We start from the raw sequence: 15,429 nt of genomic DNA, 5'->3' as shown, positions 1-15,429 counted from the left end.
TGCCAAAACCTCTAGGCATCTTATTATCTTAAGAACCAGTTTGGCAATCAGATCTATCCGGCCCTTTTACTTGCAATATGACATTTCCCATCCCCACCCATATTGCATGATGCCAGTCAGAGTTCGCCTCCAAAGGCTGAAGTAAATTGATTTTATTTTCCAGTCCATTTCCTACTTCTGTTTTAGGGCAGTCAGTCAGTGACACGGAAAAATGAGACACTGAAAACTAGGTTTAAAAAAAAAAAAAACTAATTACAACAAGAGCATGGATTCAAATCAGCCATTACCAGCTCTTAATCATGTGTTCTTGTTGAAGTCATTTTAGACAAAGAGGGCCACTGTGGAAAAAAAAAGGCCAACACAGTAGATGTGTGGCTTAAAGGTTTTAACATAATTACCAGATGCACAATTCATAATCATTACGCTGAGATCAAAGACTGATCCCCTGACTATGTGCTGTTAAAGGGATTTAGGGCTCCTTTGGAGGGGTAGGGGAATCTTAAGAGCATTAATTCAATGAAAGCCAAGCAATCAAGTGTGAATATTTCATCTCTGTCCCAACCTCATAAAAATAGAAGGCAGACCCATTTGGATGACAATTTAAATATACGCTTTCTCCTAGTAGTATTTTTATCTATTGTTTTTACTTATCTATAAAAAGTAAATCGCCCTTGATTCATCTCATGATAGTAAATCCTTTCAATGATTTACTTTTACGATGTCCAATGAATAGGCTGCCTAGAAGTCTACTTCCCAGCCCACGGTCCGCACCTGAGTCCAGAGATATCCTCTCAGGGTGCAGAGGTCCAGGGGAGAGCTCCTCCGTCTCAACCTGGATCAGCTCTGTCTCGTCTGTCTGCTTCTTCCTGCGAGGGCTGCATCTGCGCCCCTCCCTCCGAGACCCCAGAGGACTCCTCCTGTCCCAGCTCCATCTCCTCTCCCTGGTCTCACTCAGGCCCACTAAGTCCAGAGCTGGGGACAGAACTGGACAGCAGAAATACCAGACTCAGAGTAAAGCTCACTCAGGCAGGGTTCAGGAATACCAGACTCAGAGTAAAGCTCACTCAGGCAGGGTTCAGGAATACCAGACTCAGAGTAAAGCTCACTCAGGCAGGGTTCAGGAATACCAGACTCAGAGTAAAGCTCACTCAGGCAGGGTTCAGGAATACCAGACTCAGAGTAAAGCTCACTCAGGCAAGGTTCATTAATCTTCACACTGCTAGACTGGAGCAACAACAACAGAGGCAAAGCGATCCACACCAAGACCAGTACATCAACATGCATGCATGTCCAGAAACAAGAGGTAATACTAACTCATTAACAATGGTTTCAGAGCCTCTGCTTCTTATAGCTCATAGGCTGGGGTGGTACAGTATTTCCCCTCTAAAAGGCCTATAAATACCCCATACATATTTATTGCCTCATATCCATATCAAAACAAATTTAAACACATCAGAAAGGCAAACACCTCCCTCTTTTTCTCTCTCCCTCTCTCTCTTCCAGCTGGCCTACATAACATTTGTGTGCAGCTGTATAGAGAGAGTGCATATACTGAGACTGGCGCATATGCTTGGAGTAGGTGAGGGAGGGAGGGAGGTAGGGAGGGAGTTGAGGATAGGAGAAGAGAGGAGAGGAGAGGTGGAGCAGATGCGAGGAGTAATGAGCTGAAGGGGACCTGCTGTGTTGGAGGTGACCGGCCGGCTGGCTCCATCACTCTTGGTCTCAGTCTGGAAGTCATCGATGGAGGGGCTCAAAAGCGGGCGGCTTTCTTGTTGTTCACCCGCCAGCTGCAACACACAGAAACCCACCGCAGAGACGTCAGCCGCCGCCATAACCTTCCTCCTCCACCATAACCTTCCTCCTCCTCCACAACCTTCCTCCTCCTCCATAACCTTGCTCCTCCACCATAAAATCACATTTGAGGGATGGGCTTTATTGCTGCGTATGTATAATTATGGGCATGTGCATAATTGGCACCATACTGTTTTTGCAATCTGTAAGTCATTCATGGTGTCTCTAAGACATTAAACTTCATGAATTATGACAGGATATTAATGGTACTTTACAGGGATTCCGTGAAATTAAATGAAGCATGCAACTGAATTACACAATTAGTTTTAGGATTCACATACTGACAATAACAGATAGCATCAAGCATGTTATTTTGAAGTAACTTGTCAAAATAAATAAATGATATACAACTGTGTTCTGAAACACAGTGTCTTATATGGTTGGACACTGATCTTCAGTATGGACAGACTGTGCTGCATTCACCATGGGAGTACTCCTCAGTGCTATAGCCTATTTCTTTTTGACAGATCATTCTCCTTCTATGCATTAGTGGAGCGATGTCAGTGAAATTTACATTGACCCCTTCAGGCACTCAGCTACGAGGGAATATAGATGCTCCTCACTTGGGTCAACAGAGAAAGCATCCATCACAATCTGAGTCCCTCTCCTCTCTCCAGCGGGGTTAATCCGGCCCTGGTAAAATCATGTGAATGGGCTCTTAAAGAGGCCGAGTGCAGTCATGTGTTTGTGTGAATTTCCAGAGCTTTTCTTCTGCATATAAATGTAGTAGACACACACACACACACACACACACACACACACACACACACACACACATACACTTTATTGCATAGTCATTTGCATATGACTTCCAGGTGTTCAATGCAATTAAAAACTGGAGAATATTTTATTCTGCAAGACATTAGCCATTTTATAGCACACCACTCTCCTGCGCTGTCTAGAGATGATCTGAGCCTGCCAACATCCAACAGGAGCATGATAGCCATGGTCATACTGAGTATTATTAATGGTATTGGCATTAGAGACTATTAGCCAGTATCACTGATGTGTTCTGTGTATAGCCTCATTCTGATTAGAAACAGAAACTAAGATTTCACACAAACACGATTATGTGATGTTTTAGTAATCAGATTCTTCAACATGATGGCTATCATCCAAGACATACAAATATCACAACTATACTCATTTGCTACTGCTTTAAGATTGCTAGACTCATATACTGTCATTCTATCTCACATAACACAGAGAATCCCATGTATGTGGCACAGTGCACACAGAGGCACTCCACAATTTCACAAACCACGTACACAAACCACAAAACCCACGTCAAGAGGACAAGACATGTAAAACAGTACAACCACTACAGAAGTGAAGAACGCCACTTTTCACCATGAGGTAGAGAGGAAAAAAAATCAAATCAAATGCACATTTAGAAAAGCAGAAAAAATGACATGCATGCATCTCAATATACACACTATTGACATGCAGCTCACAGAGAAAGAAAATAACATAATCAAATACAACTATCCAACAGAAAGATAAGACTGCGGTGGATTCATTTCACTGTAAATGGTATCCGCGGCAGTCGTTTGCACTCAAGAGAGCAAAGATGGACAGCTATAAGCTGCTTATGGGGAATAAGAAATCATCCTCCTTCGGTCTAAAAAAATGTATTTTTTAAATATTTTACATGTGTGAATGGAACATCTGTTTACTGTCCAGTGCTGATTTAGAGATTTTGTGTCTGGTAAGTCCATTACTGGGCTGGTAGGAAACTATTTGTTTCATTAACATGACAAAGACTACCATCCTATTTTAATCATATACTGTATGTACAAGCAAAAGGTCATTATCAATGCTATCCAGGACACTGGTGTTGGCAAATATAATAAGCATGATATATATATATATACACTTCACAAAGTGCAAGTGCAAGTGCAAAAGTATGGCAAGCATACCATAGCATAAGCAGGCTAAGCAAAAATTATTTATAGCCCCATAGAGCAGCTTTTAAAAAAAGAAGCGGATCACTACAACAATTTGCACATCTTGTATTGGATGTGCTGTTTAAAAAGAATAACCCAGACAAAGCAGGTTGCACCAAGCCCTTCCATATACTGAGTGCCACTATTACCATACCAGGAAAGGCTAGGTACGTCCTGTCCGTGGGTGGCTGTGTTATCCCCACCTTGGTTGTCACGGTGAGGAGGGCGTTTGCTTCTGAAGATGCCTTACTTGGTAGCTCCTTCAGCACCATGGCAACAACCCTAGAGTCTTTCCCCTACAACAATGAAATCAACAGTGGATTGTGTCAATTTTAGGTACAGGTCGTTAGATTGATTTGCCTGAGGGCTATGTGGAAAAATTTGTGACTTATGAGGCCAATCAGAGAGGAAGGCCCAATCTACAGGATATGGTCTGAAACCCATGTTTGTTTTGTTTTTCGGACACTGGTCACTGTCAATGTAAGCTACATGATTAATGGTACCAGAGCTGTAACACTAACATGTCATTCAAAACCACAATGCAGACATACTCAGGTATATTGTTTGATTGTTTATTTCATCCAATTGGAAGCCTTTAAAGTTTATTCCTCAAGGTTATGTTAAGAACATAGTTTATCGTCCATATGCCTCCTGACGAGTCAGCTAGCTTGACATGACAAACTGGTTTAACATCCTCTGGAGTCAACATCGGCCACACCATGAGAGTGATTTTAAAACAGCTGCCATTTCTGCCTTGTGACTGAGCCGGGCGCAGTCCATTTTCGTCACTAGACCTTCTAACAGTGCTTTTAACACTTCCCACCTCCCCACCCCCTGCCATTCTTGGACAGCATTAAGCACTTAACCGAGACCATAGGGACCTGGGGAAGGCGGCACCGAGAGCGATTCAGGGGCTACGTCTGACGATGCGGAGAGCCGTTCGAACCAAGCACGGCATGGACAGATGATAGAATAAGATCGACTGATGTGTACTGAGTAGCTGATTCATGTCAGCTGTCAGTTGTATCTCTGGATGAGTCAGACATCTGACTGTTCATTTCTGTTTTGGTGACACTTTGGATCAGGTCAGCAGCGGAGGTCTCTACTGAGATAACATGATATTGCAAAACAAATAAACACAGAAAGAACAAATACTCATGTTGATTTATGAATGAAAAAGGATAATAGAATAGTGGATAAGCATTCTTGTCATTCAGAAAAGCAAATGTCTCATAAACTATTGAAAAGTTGCTTTATACAGTAGACCACAAGCACTAAATCAGATCAATATGTAAACCACACATAAGAAAAGGAAATGATGGAATATGAATCACAGTTGCATGGCACAAATGCTTTCCCTCTCAACCCTAGAGGCCTTGTTATGGGTTTGGAAGACATCTAAGAAAAGTTTCAAGGGCATCATGCAGCCTTAACCTCAACATACCTCATGGGGGACAGACTGTAATGGACCTCGTCAAGGCCACTGTCCGTCCCTCTAAAGATCACTACAGTATGGGGTGAGTCATCCTCATGAAGGTTGATAAGTGTCGAGTCAGGAAAACCCTCTTCAAGAATGATGCTTACTCCCTCACTCTACCATTTATAGAAAGGCCCATGCATATTTAAACAGTGCTACATGCCGTTGGTTTCGTGCCTGCAAATGCACTTTTTGAGGGATGCAGAGAAGTTACACTGAATGTCTCATCGTTACATAACCTCAGTTTAGTTTCCTTTTGTCCCATGATAGTATTTGTGTTCTGTGCTTCAATGTTAGAGGTTTTTCAAACAGAGGCTGGCCTAAATGTGTCCAAGCAATAAGAAAAAGATTTGTGGACATTCAGAAGCAACATCATTCTCATTCGACTCTTTGTATCACTCCTACAAGAGACTGTTGGTGTGAAAGTTCAGATTCCTTTGTCTGCTGCCTTGTCTTGTGACTTCTGTCTTTTCCTCTTAGTTTTTTTTGGACTGTGACAGTTATTTATGAAGTGCTCGTGCTGCAGTGCCACGGCTGCCCGCCCTGATATCCAGCCGCATCCATCCACCTGCATAATCACCCTCCCTCCGAGCTCACCCATCCAAATACAAGTCTGCTCGGGCTGTAACCCTACCTCAGTCTCATCCATTTCTTGTCTGCCCTTCCACACGCACTGCAAGAGCCTCTTCCTTCAAAGTGCTGTGGAGTCATTGCAAGTTTAGGAGTCGGCATTACATCAAAATCTAAAAATAAAAAAATTGTGGCTGTGTTTTTGCGTGGAGATTGGGATGAGTAGCAGCCAGAGAGCTAGCGTGGCAATGCTCTGACTGGGCAGCTTTTCTATGGTCCCACCTGCATGGTGTCCTCCCTCCAACACCGCTATGATTTTTAGAATACAGCTCCCCTCGTCTCACATCGCCTCCCCTTCATGGCCACTCATTTGGGTGCCCACAGCTGGGTTTGCATGCAAAGTAATCAGAACTTCATTGCCCAGCACTCTCTGATTAAAAGGGGGATTTGGGAATTAGGGACAGCAGCAACTACTGATGTAATCTGTTTATTTTTTTAAGGGAGACTTGAAACGGTATTTTGAAATTTGGCATTTCAAGGAATAACCACATCAGACTGACTTTTATCAAATCTGATGTTGACCATGTTTGTAGATATTCAGATGGCACATGGTGTAAAAGCTGGAGCCCCAGAGCACTTATTTTAATCACTGTAAATAAATCAGCAACACTCATTTTAATGAAAAGCACAGGAGCATCTAATTTTTTCCCTTCCCCTCTGGCAATGTTGTTCCAAGCGCAGTCCCTGTAGTCTTTACACACACCTGCCGCTCCACCACTCTGCAGTGTGACTGTAGTCCACATCCTGACCAGTGAAGGAAAACCAGCCAAACAGCTGGCATCTTTATCTTCTGAGGTGCAGTGTGTGTGAATATGACACGCTCTGTAATCTCTCCTGCAGATGGTTATAGTCTCTAAATTAAACAAACGGATACACAGGCAGACAATTCGATGGGCAATACATTCCATCCCTCGAAAATACTTGGCCTTCTGGGAACAGACGTGGGGAAGTATCAAAATCTCAATGACTGCTGACTCTTTGTCTGGGGCTGGATTACAGTAACATAGATAATTCTGTGATGGATTACCAGTGACTCACCATTTTGGAACATGATGACGACTGCCAGCACAGGGCCCTGTAACTGACAAAAATGACCCACTGATTGACCAGAACAGGTGTGCCTAATTTTCCTTCACCAAGCCTATGATGTCAGTTAAGGCTGGCCGGTCTGGGAAGCTGTCCATTTGATCGTGTGAAAGGTCAGGTTGTGTGTGTGTGGGGGTTGGGGGTGGGGTATGAACACACTTCGATGGTGTCATGTCTGTGGTACATCTGGTGGATAAATTACAGTGATACTGACAAAACGAGCAAGGCCCTTTTTTTTGGAGGCTCCATACCCAGGCCCATCTGTGACACCAGATTAAGGCTGAGTTTACAAAGGGATGATGGGAAGCCTCAGCTTTACCTACACTACCATTCAATGCCACCCCTGAAGGAACTTCAGCACAGACTCACTGCTCACATGCTAACCACAACAATACAGAGTTGTATTATATACAGAATAAGTGTATCATGCATGACAGTGCAAACACAACAGCAAAGTCAGTTTTATTCTATCGATCTGTCAATCAAACTAGTTTAATCTCTGACTCACTTTTGAAATCCTGTGTAAGAATGGCTGTCCTAAGTGTGCTGCTTGATAGGTTCATTTTGTGGCTGTTTTGCCCAAAGCCCATCCATCTCCCTGAAGCGGAGTGTTCTACTTTAAGCTTGGACCAAACAGCTGATAGGGCAGAACCTGACGTGGTGATTGAACGTTCTGTCAGATCGGCTTGCACCACAAGGTCACTCGCCGTATGCACAATACGGTGTGGCAGAGCTGTATATCTGTTTTTCGGTGCCTTCCAAATTCCAGCTGAGAAGCTGTTGTCCATCCCCCCCCCCCCCCCCCCTCCCTAACATAAAGGCACACACAGTAGATAAGCATGCTCTGATATGGTGAGGATTTAGTCTCATTGGTATTACACTGGGGTGTAAATGGTGAATATAAAGAAGCTACAGCTGGTAATGTGGGATTTCCACTCTATTCTCTTTGCATCGTTGCAAGAGGATTAAAGCAGGAATTGGAAAAGAGCAAGCCATCTGCTCTTCTTCTACACAATAACTGCCTGTCTTCTATAAGAGTGCCCCATGTGGGTGGTAAGATTCCTGTGAGGAAATAAAAGAAGAACAACCACTGAATCGCTGCTCAGCATTGCACTATGGGTTATGCATATAAAATCCCAATCAGCTGAGAAGCAAAGGATTTACTGAGCGATGTTCAATCTGCTTGATGCATAAATGGATGTCAATGAGAGAGCTTTAGACAGATGACATGAATGTATGCGGGTGGGTGGTGCAGCCATTAAGCGCCAGGCCATGTCCAAGGGAAAATTAAATAATTGTGGGCCAGTGTTCGGAAACAGTGAGCTCACGACACAAAGGAAAAAGCCTTTTTGATATGTGTCTGCCACACATCCGCCAGGGAGATATTGGCCTTTGTGAAAACATACATTTTCAGTCTGTCAGTCAGTCAGAGCGGAGCAGCGTTGTGATGCACACGAGAACCCGTTGGGGTGTGAATGTATGCAGATAAGAGATGCTCTGTCCTCACACCTCATCAGTCTTCAACCAGAGGCCCCAGAAGCAAAGCAGCCACAGGCACAGGCTCCCACAGCTAGCAACCCAACGACCCTACACACACCATATCACCGACACAAGGATTTTTCAGATAGCCTGCAGCCTCTCATTTCCATTTGTCCGGATGTTAATGTGGTTGTCAGATTAAGCTTGGACTTTTTTTTTATTTAGCTTTTTATAACTATGGATGGAATTGTGTGTTAATTGTTAGCAGGCAGATTTAATGCCGTAGGTTGCTACTATCAAACAGTACTCAGAAATGTGAAGCATTGCTCTTCTAACTCTTCTTGGCATTGGTTAAACATCAATATGTGTCTGTGAGTAACACTAGTTGTTAAATAATTAAGTGTCTGGCTCTTTGGCTCTTGACAGTGAAAAAGGATGTGCTGTCTAACCAGTGCTCTGGGTTCTCCCAGTATCTTGACATTCCTGGGCCATTAGTCGATTGTGATGATATTATGGGTGATAAACTTTCGCGTGGTGTCTGACCTCAATTATGTGAAGCGGGCATCAAATTAAGCCACGGGGCGCCATGATTTACCGGGTGTAAGAAGGACCAGAAATAGCCAGGAGAGAGTATTCCAAACATGTGAATATGGCTCCATGTCAGCCTTCTTAAAGCCCGGACCAACACACGCATGCTTTTGGCCTCAATTTGTACTAATCCTCCACTTCCACTTCCACCTCCACATCTGCAACTGAGCCTACTAGGTTCTGACCTCGTCTGCTGGGTCTGATAGAGGAGGCTTATGCTGTATTCTAAGGCACGGTGACTCACGGTGAGACTTCGACGTAGGATCTGCCATGGGTTGTGGAAACCAAATAATGTGCCAAATCCTCAGCTGGACCACACTGTGATTCCGAACAGCAAGGAAGAGAAGCCATGGGTGTGCCTACGTCTTTTGTGCAAGACCGGAGTACTTATATGGCTTTATATCCGCAAACATCATTTCCTGCTTCCTTTGTTCATGTCTCCTCCTTTTAGCGTTTCACAGTTCCCTAAATACGCCGAGTAGAGCACTGGTGTGTTTCTGCTGTGAATGGCACAAGGTAGGCTGCTTCATGTGCATGAGTAACCAGCTATTTCAAGACCACTAATGGAAAGGAACACAGTTATAGGTGATGCAATGTGATTGGTTCGCCTGCAACCATGGCCCGAATCGCCTCCTATACTTCAAATCATATTACTGAGGAATGTGTGGGACACTTATATGATTGGAGATTAAATGGAGATATTTTAGGCGCTTCGAACTGGCCATCCTTCCATCACCTGACCATCTCCAATTGGCTATTTCCTGTTTTGTGACCTCTGCTGACAAAAGTCTCGACGGACCAATCGATGTCAGTGTAGGGTTACGGTGTTGTTCTCAGCTGGACCTCCTCTCTGGCTCCACTCCTTCAATTTCAGATGCATGACGGTTCTTGTTCTACAAAGCGTCGCACTCACAAGAGACAGCAGAGTGCTTATGTGAAGTTGCTTATGGGAAGGATGGCTTGGTTTAGTCATTGAGTGGAATGATGAGTGTAACTAAATGGCAATGTCAAATAGTGGTGTTAACATATACTTCTCTGTAATCTTCCACAGTTATATTTTTCTTTAAACACTACACATGCATTTAGTATGTAAATATAGCATCCAATTTATCTATCTAGGGTTATGGTCTAATACATATTACATTATCACTACTAGTTCACCCTGTTCATCAAAAAAGCAACTAAATATAGAGGTTTCCGTCAATTTAAAACTGTTTTTTTTTCATCATGTTGATGCTATACACAAATTGCATTATGGTTTTAGTCTCTGCAGATGAAAAGAAACCGTTTGCTGTTTGTTTCGCATAAAAGGCCCAGGTGCCATAAATGGCTCATTAAAAGCAGTGTTTGCTGGGCTTCACAGCTACATTCCCTTGAGATTCTTAGGTTGCCAGGCACTGTGTCTGTTTGCACAGACAATGAACTATGAACATTTGAGACGATTGCCGAATCTGAACGTACACCACTATTTCAATGTCAGACATGGATCAGTGACAATTACAATAAAATGGCCTCTGTCCCTCCCCATACACTAATTCCATGGTTATTTTAGGGTTTTCATTTTTTCCTGTGCAGTCGTTCACTTAATGCATCACCCCAGTTTTGTTGTTTTGCTACTTGGCTTCAATTTATAACTGCCAATTACTGGAGAGTCATAAATCCTCTTTGTAACACAACAACTATGCCGATTGCCAAATAGGTACAGGGAGTGTTTTTTTCACCTCGTATCACCGGCCTCTCTATCATCTCTGAGTTGACAGAAGGTGTCGCTGCAGAGTAACGAGCACAGAGGAAAATTCACCCGTGTCATCCATCACTCAAATTCCCACATGGTGCAGGAGGAGTATTGAGAATATGCCTGCTTCTTACTCAAGACAAGAGCAGAGATGGAAAAGCTAGGCTAATAAGAAGCCACTGCCAAGCAGCCATCCTAGTGATGACCTGACAAAGAGCCTGAGCCATCGTGATAGCACCTCCACCTGTGTTGATGAAGTTCGAGCATCCCCCACTGTACTACTGACAGAGAGCCTTTCATAACAACCATGGGATAATCTTCCACATCAAGTTGCCAAGTCTTTACTAAATTAACGGATGTAATGCACCCCTATTGCAGTGGCAATGGAAGATTTCTCATAGTATCTCAAAGCAATCAACCTTTTCTGTTTATCGTGTGATGTACAGTTCTGTGTGAGTTTCATCCACATGACTCCCTGGGATCTGGACAGTACCGCCTAAGGGGAGTGTACTGCCACAAGCACTAGTCAAGCCAGCAGTAGTCAGCACAGCACATTTTCCGGGTGAGAAAATCCTAGTTGGCTTCTCAGGACTGATGTGCATCCTCTTTGAGGAGTGAGGAACGTGAGAGGAGTGAGGAACGAGAGATCTCTTTTAGAGAGATTTATTTCCAGGCTTAAAGTAGGTAATGGACAATGTTTCGTATCCTGAAATCCACTGTTAAGTCCGAAAAGGTCATGAAATGGTATGGGGGCTGAGAGAGGGGTAGTTAGGGGGTTGGGGCTTTGTTTGCAGTTTTCGATAACATCATCACTAAAGCACTTTCCACATCATTCATGATGGTTAAGATACACAGACACACATACCGCATGAGTAATGTGTGAACATCCTAATACCAAAACAAGCAAAGTAATGTTTTTCAAAAATATTAGCATTTGTGGCGTGTCGCAATTGTTCAATGAATTTGGTAGAGCTCAAGTAATGTAATGTAACTGCACACGGTCACTCCTGATCAATTCTGAGCAATCTGCCTGATTATGGAATGAAAAGTGGATATAAATCGACATGAATCGAAGATTATGGCAGCAAACTGTTGTATTGCTGTTTCATCAATCACATAAAATCAAATAAAAGTCAACTCTGGAAAGTCAGTTCAAATCTAGGATGTCTTCAGCCGTTCACTGCATGGATTCATCTAACGAAGTATTACACACCATCACTTGCCTGGGGTGAATGGGTGATACTCTCTCCCATATGTAGAAAGCACACAGTGATCAGATGAGAACTAGTGTTTACTAGCCTGATGAAGAGGAAACATGGTTCCTCATAAAGGCACATTTCACCCCAAAGTGTAAGCACTGTGCGAGAGAGGCCAGCAGCCAGTTCATATATTGTTGAAGGTCACATAATTCCCATGTGCACCTCATACTACATGGATGTTTACATTGCGCTGTGCATCTCCCTGTGTCAGTGGCCATAGTGTGGGTATCCATGGAATGCTTGGGGCTCGCATTCCACTGTTTTAATGGTAGAGTCAATGTGATTGAATGCATTATTAGTTCCAGGGTTGGTGGAAAAGATGGACCATAAATTCCATTCCAAGGCTCGTCCCTTCCAGGGTAAAACTGAGTTTGAAGATTGGGGTCTCAAGAAATCAGTGTGCATTAGAATCTTTATATGACATATGAGGGAGGTAAAATTGAGGATTCATGTACATGTTGTAACATCCCTCAGGGTTACAGTAAGTATAAAGTTCAGCACATAGCACAAACAGTATTTCAATTAGTATATAATAGTGATAATGATAATAATTATAATAACAATTATTATTATTGTTATTATCAATATTGTTATTATTATAGTTGTTAAATATCATAGCAGAAAATGTTGTAGGGCTACGTGTAACTAGTTATAGGCTAATACTGTTTTATTCTTTTCAGGATTAAATTAAGTTTAGATATGAAATTATGATTATGAAATTATTACTCTTGTTGTGGAAAATACATTTCTCTGTGTTCTATTCCATGCAGGTTTTGCTTTTCTGCAATTCAAACTGCATAAAATAGACTTCCTTTGATTATATAAATATTATCTTGAATACTAGTACTATCTCTGTAAGATGCTCTGGCTACTAGTAGAACTGATAGAAGGAGGCATACAATTCTTTCACCATCAGCATCCAATGGAATTAACTAAATATCTAAACAAGACACTGCTGGACAAGCCAATGTTATGGCCCTGGCTGTTATTTAGATAACTTACATATAGTAGACCAATGCATTGACATAAACCATCACTCAACAACAAAGCACACTCGATGTAACTTAATTTGATTAACAGAAATTGCAGTCAAAACTGATTCATTGAGTAGCCTACATTAACTCTTATCGGCTGTTCTGGTCACGATCTTTTTGTGTAAGTTGAAATCTTCCCTCGCTTAACATCCGAGAATATGGATCTCACTTGAGTTCCTGATAATTTTCAGTCGTTTCTTACTCATATAAGCTTGAGGTCCCATGCAGACATCATTGGCTACGGTGGTGGACAGTAGTAATTTTACAAAATGTAATTAAACATGATCTTTCCTCCTAAGCCATTGCAAAAACACCACAAAGCCGTGGGCAAAAAATACCGCCAGCTTACCTGCATATGCCCCTGGTACATATTCAGTCGAAATGAGAGTTATTTATTTAGCCTCCGATAGTTTTTCAGTAAAAGCCTGATGTGCACTTCGCTACCTACACATGAAAAAAAATAGGGGAAGGAAGACAGAATAGGAGCTCTCCTAAACTGTGGTGCTGAACGTCTCTACCCGTCCTGTTTTGATATCCAGCTGAGGGCACATGGGAGGCGAGGATTGCCTGGTGGAACTGTAGTATAAACACCACGCCGGATCTGGTTTGTTACGTTCAAGCCACGCAATGTGCTGGTTTGTCTTCTCGAGAAAGCTGAGAAATTATGTGTCCAAGCCACACAGCGCGTTTCTTTTGTGGTTAGAGGTAACCGAGGAACTATGCGTCTTTCAGCTATTAACTCCTGACGTGCGTTTGTGAATGGCCAGTGGACTGTAGGCTTATTTCACCCTCCCGTGTCGCCTGCTGTGCATCTCTGTATATCTGCCGGTTAGTGCGCCCAACATAGAAGCCACGGTTTACTCACGTGCCCCGTGTCATTAATAAATCACAATATAGTGCTCTATGGCAACAAAGGGTGCAAGAACACAAAGTGGACTCAAGTCTATGATAAACTCCAATTTGATGAGTAATCCAACGAACTTCGGATTGTGGGCTATTTTATACGAGTGTGTGTGTGTGGGGGGGGTATGAATGTGGCCTATTTATGTTATATTTATGAAAAGTTTGAAAGGACTAGCCTACAAATGTTAACCTGATTCACTGCCATTTGGAAGACCTAAGGGGGGTTTGTGTCTGTTTCATTGATCTGACCCAGAGAATGAACTGTAGAATGATAACAGAGCAGGGCACAAAAGCATGAAGGCTCTGCCATTGAGATGTCCATATCAGAGATATATGTCAACTTGCCAGATCAAACATAGCAGAATAAATAATCAGTCATGTTATAGAGAATCTTAAAGCACTGAACCACAAGCCCTAGTCCTCCTTTTACCAAGAAAATTACATATTATGAACAGACAAAAATTTCTATCAAGTCAGCTTTTCATGATTAAAATCGCTACGAATGTAATTTAGAAAATTCTATGTCCTATGTGTTCCCTGTTCAGAGATCTGGTGTCTTGTATGGTAAAAGGATGTTCCAAACACTGTTGCTTCAAATGAAAAAGACTAGGCCATAACACTAACTAAGTACATGTATATTTGACATAGCATCATGTATCATCATGGACATTTTATTCCTTATCAACTGTCAACTACCCAGATGGTGAGGTCATGATAGGGGATGATCCTGCTGTCAGAAAGAGTTTGTGTGAACAGATTTGTCTCTTTTTTTCTCTGACCAGCAACTGCACCTGTCCTCTCCTTGTTTTAAAAAGGCCCAATAGACAGAACTATCAAGCACAGTTTATTAAGGCACCTTGTAAGGGGGAAAAAACCTTAAAGAGTGTAGGGAAAGTCACAGACTGGTCAGTGAAAGCATACTTCACAGAGCACTTGATTAACCCAACCTTGAAATGAGAACTTTAAGAATACCATGGAGGGTTGTGAACAGCAGGATTTCCATTACCAGAGGTTCCAACCCTCAGCCCCTAAGCACACACACTCCTCATATTTCCTCTTGTACACATACAAACATGCACACACACACACACACACACACACACACACACACACACACACACACACACACACACACACACACACACACACACACACACACACACACACACACACACACACACACACACACCACACACACCACACAAATATACAGACAAGGGCTTGAGGAAGCCTCTCATTATGATTGATTGCCCTCCATGCAGCCAGTCGTCTCAGACCTAATCAGAATTGCCACACACTTGTGTACTATTCATTTTCAGAGCCTTTGTTTCGGCCTCCAGATAAATGAGCCTTTGAGAATCATGAGTAAGTAATCAAACAGTTCCACAACGTAACTGAGGAAATGGGGTCAAGACATGCAAATAGCTCCTACTGCATATAC

General features: G+C 42.6%; 1 protein-coding gene across 1 annotated transcript in view; it reads right to left on the bottom strand.

The window, feature by feature from the left end:
- Positions 1-13,455, bottom strand: part of pex5lb (peroxisomal biogenesis factor 5-like b) — a gene marked incomplete at both ends in the record, with an annotated part of 22,629 nt that extends 9,174 nt beyond the window's left edge. Inside the window, 4 exons of the mRNA XM_080836112.1 lie at positions 772-984; positions 1,676-1,787; positions 4,001-4,093; positions 13,435-13,455. Of these exons, the coding sequence (XP_080692238.1) occupies positions 772-984; positions 1,676-1,787; positions 4,001-4,093; positions 13,435-13,455 (439 nt within the window). The remainder of the gene's footprint in view (positions 1-771; positions 985-1,675; positions 1,788-4,000; positions 4,094-13,434) is intronic.
- Between the last annotated feature and the right edge of the window lie 1,974 nt (positions 13,456-15,429).

The sequence above is a fragment of the Sprattus sprattus genome (genome assembly GCF_963457725.1).
Source record: "Sprattus sprattus genome assembly, chromosome: 4".
Taxonomy (NCBI): domain Eukaryota; kingdom Metazoa; phylum Chordata; class Actinopteri; order Clupeiformes; family Clupeidae; genus Sprattus; species Sprattus sprattus.
Note: the sequence above shows the minus strand (reverse complement) of the source record. Positions and strands in the feature narration are given on the sequence as shown.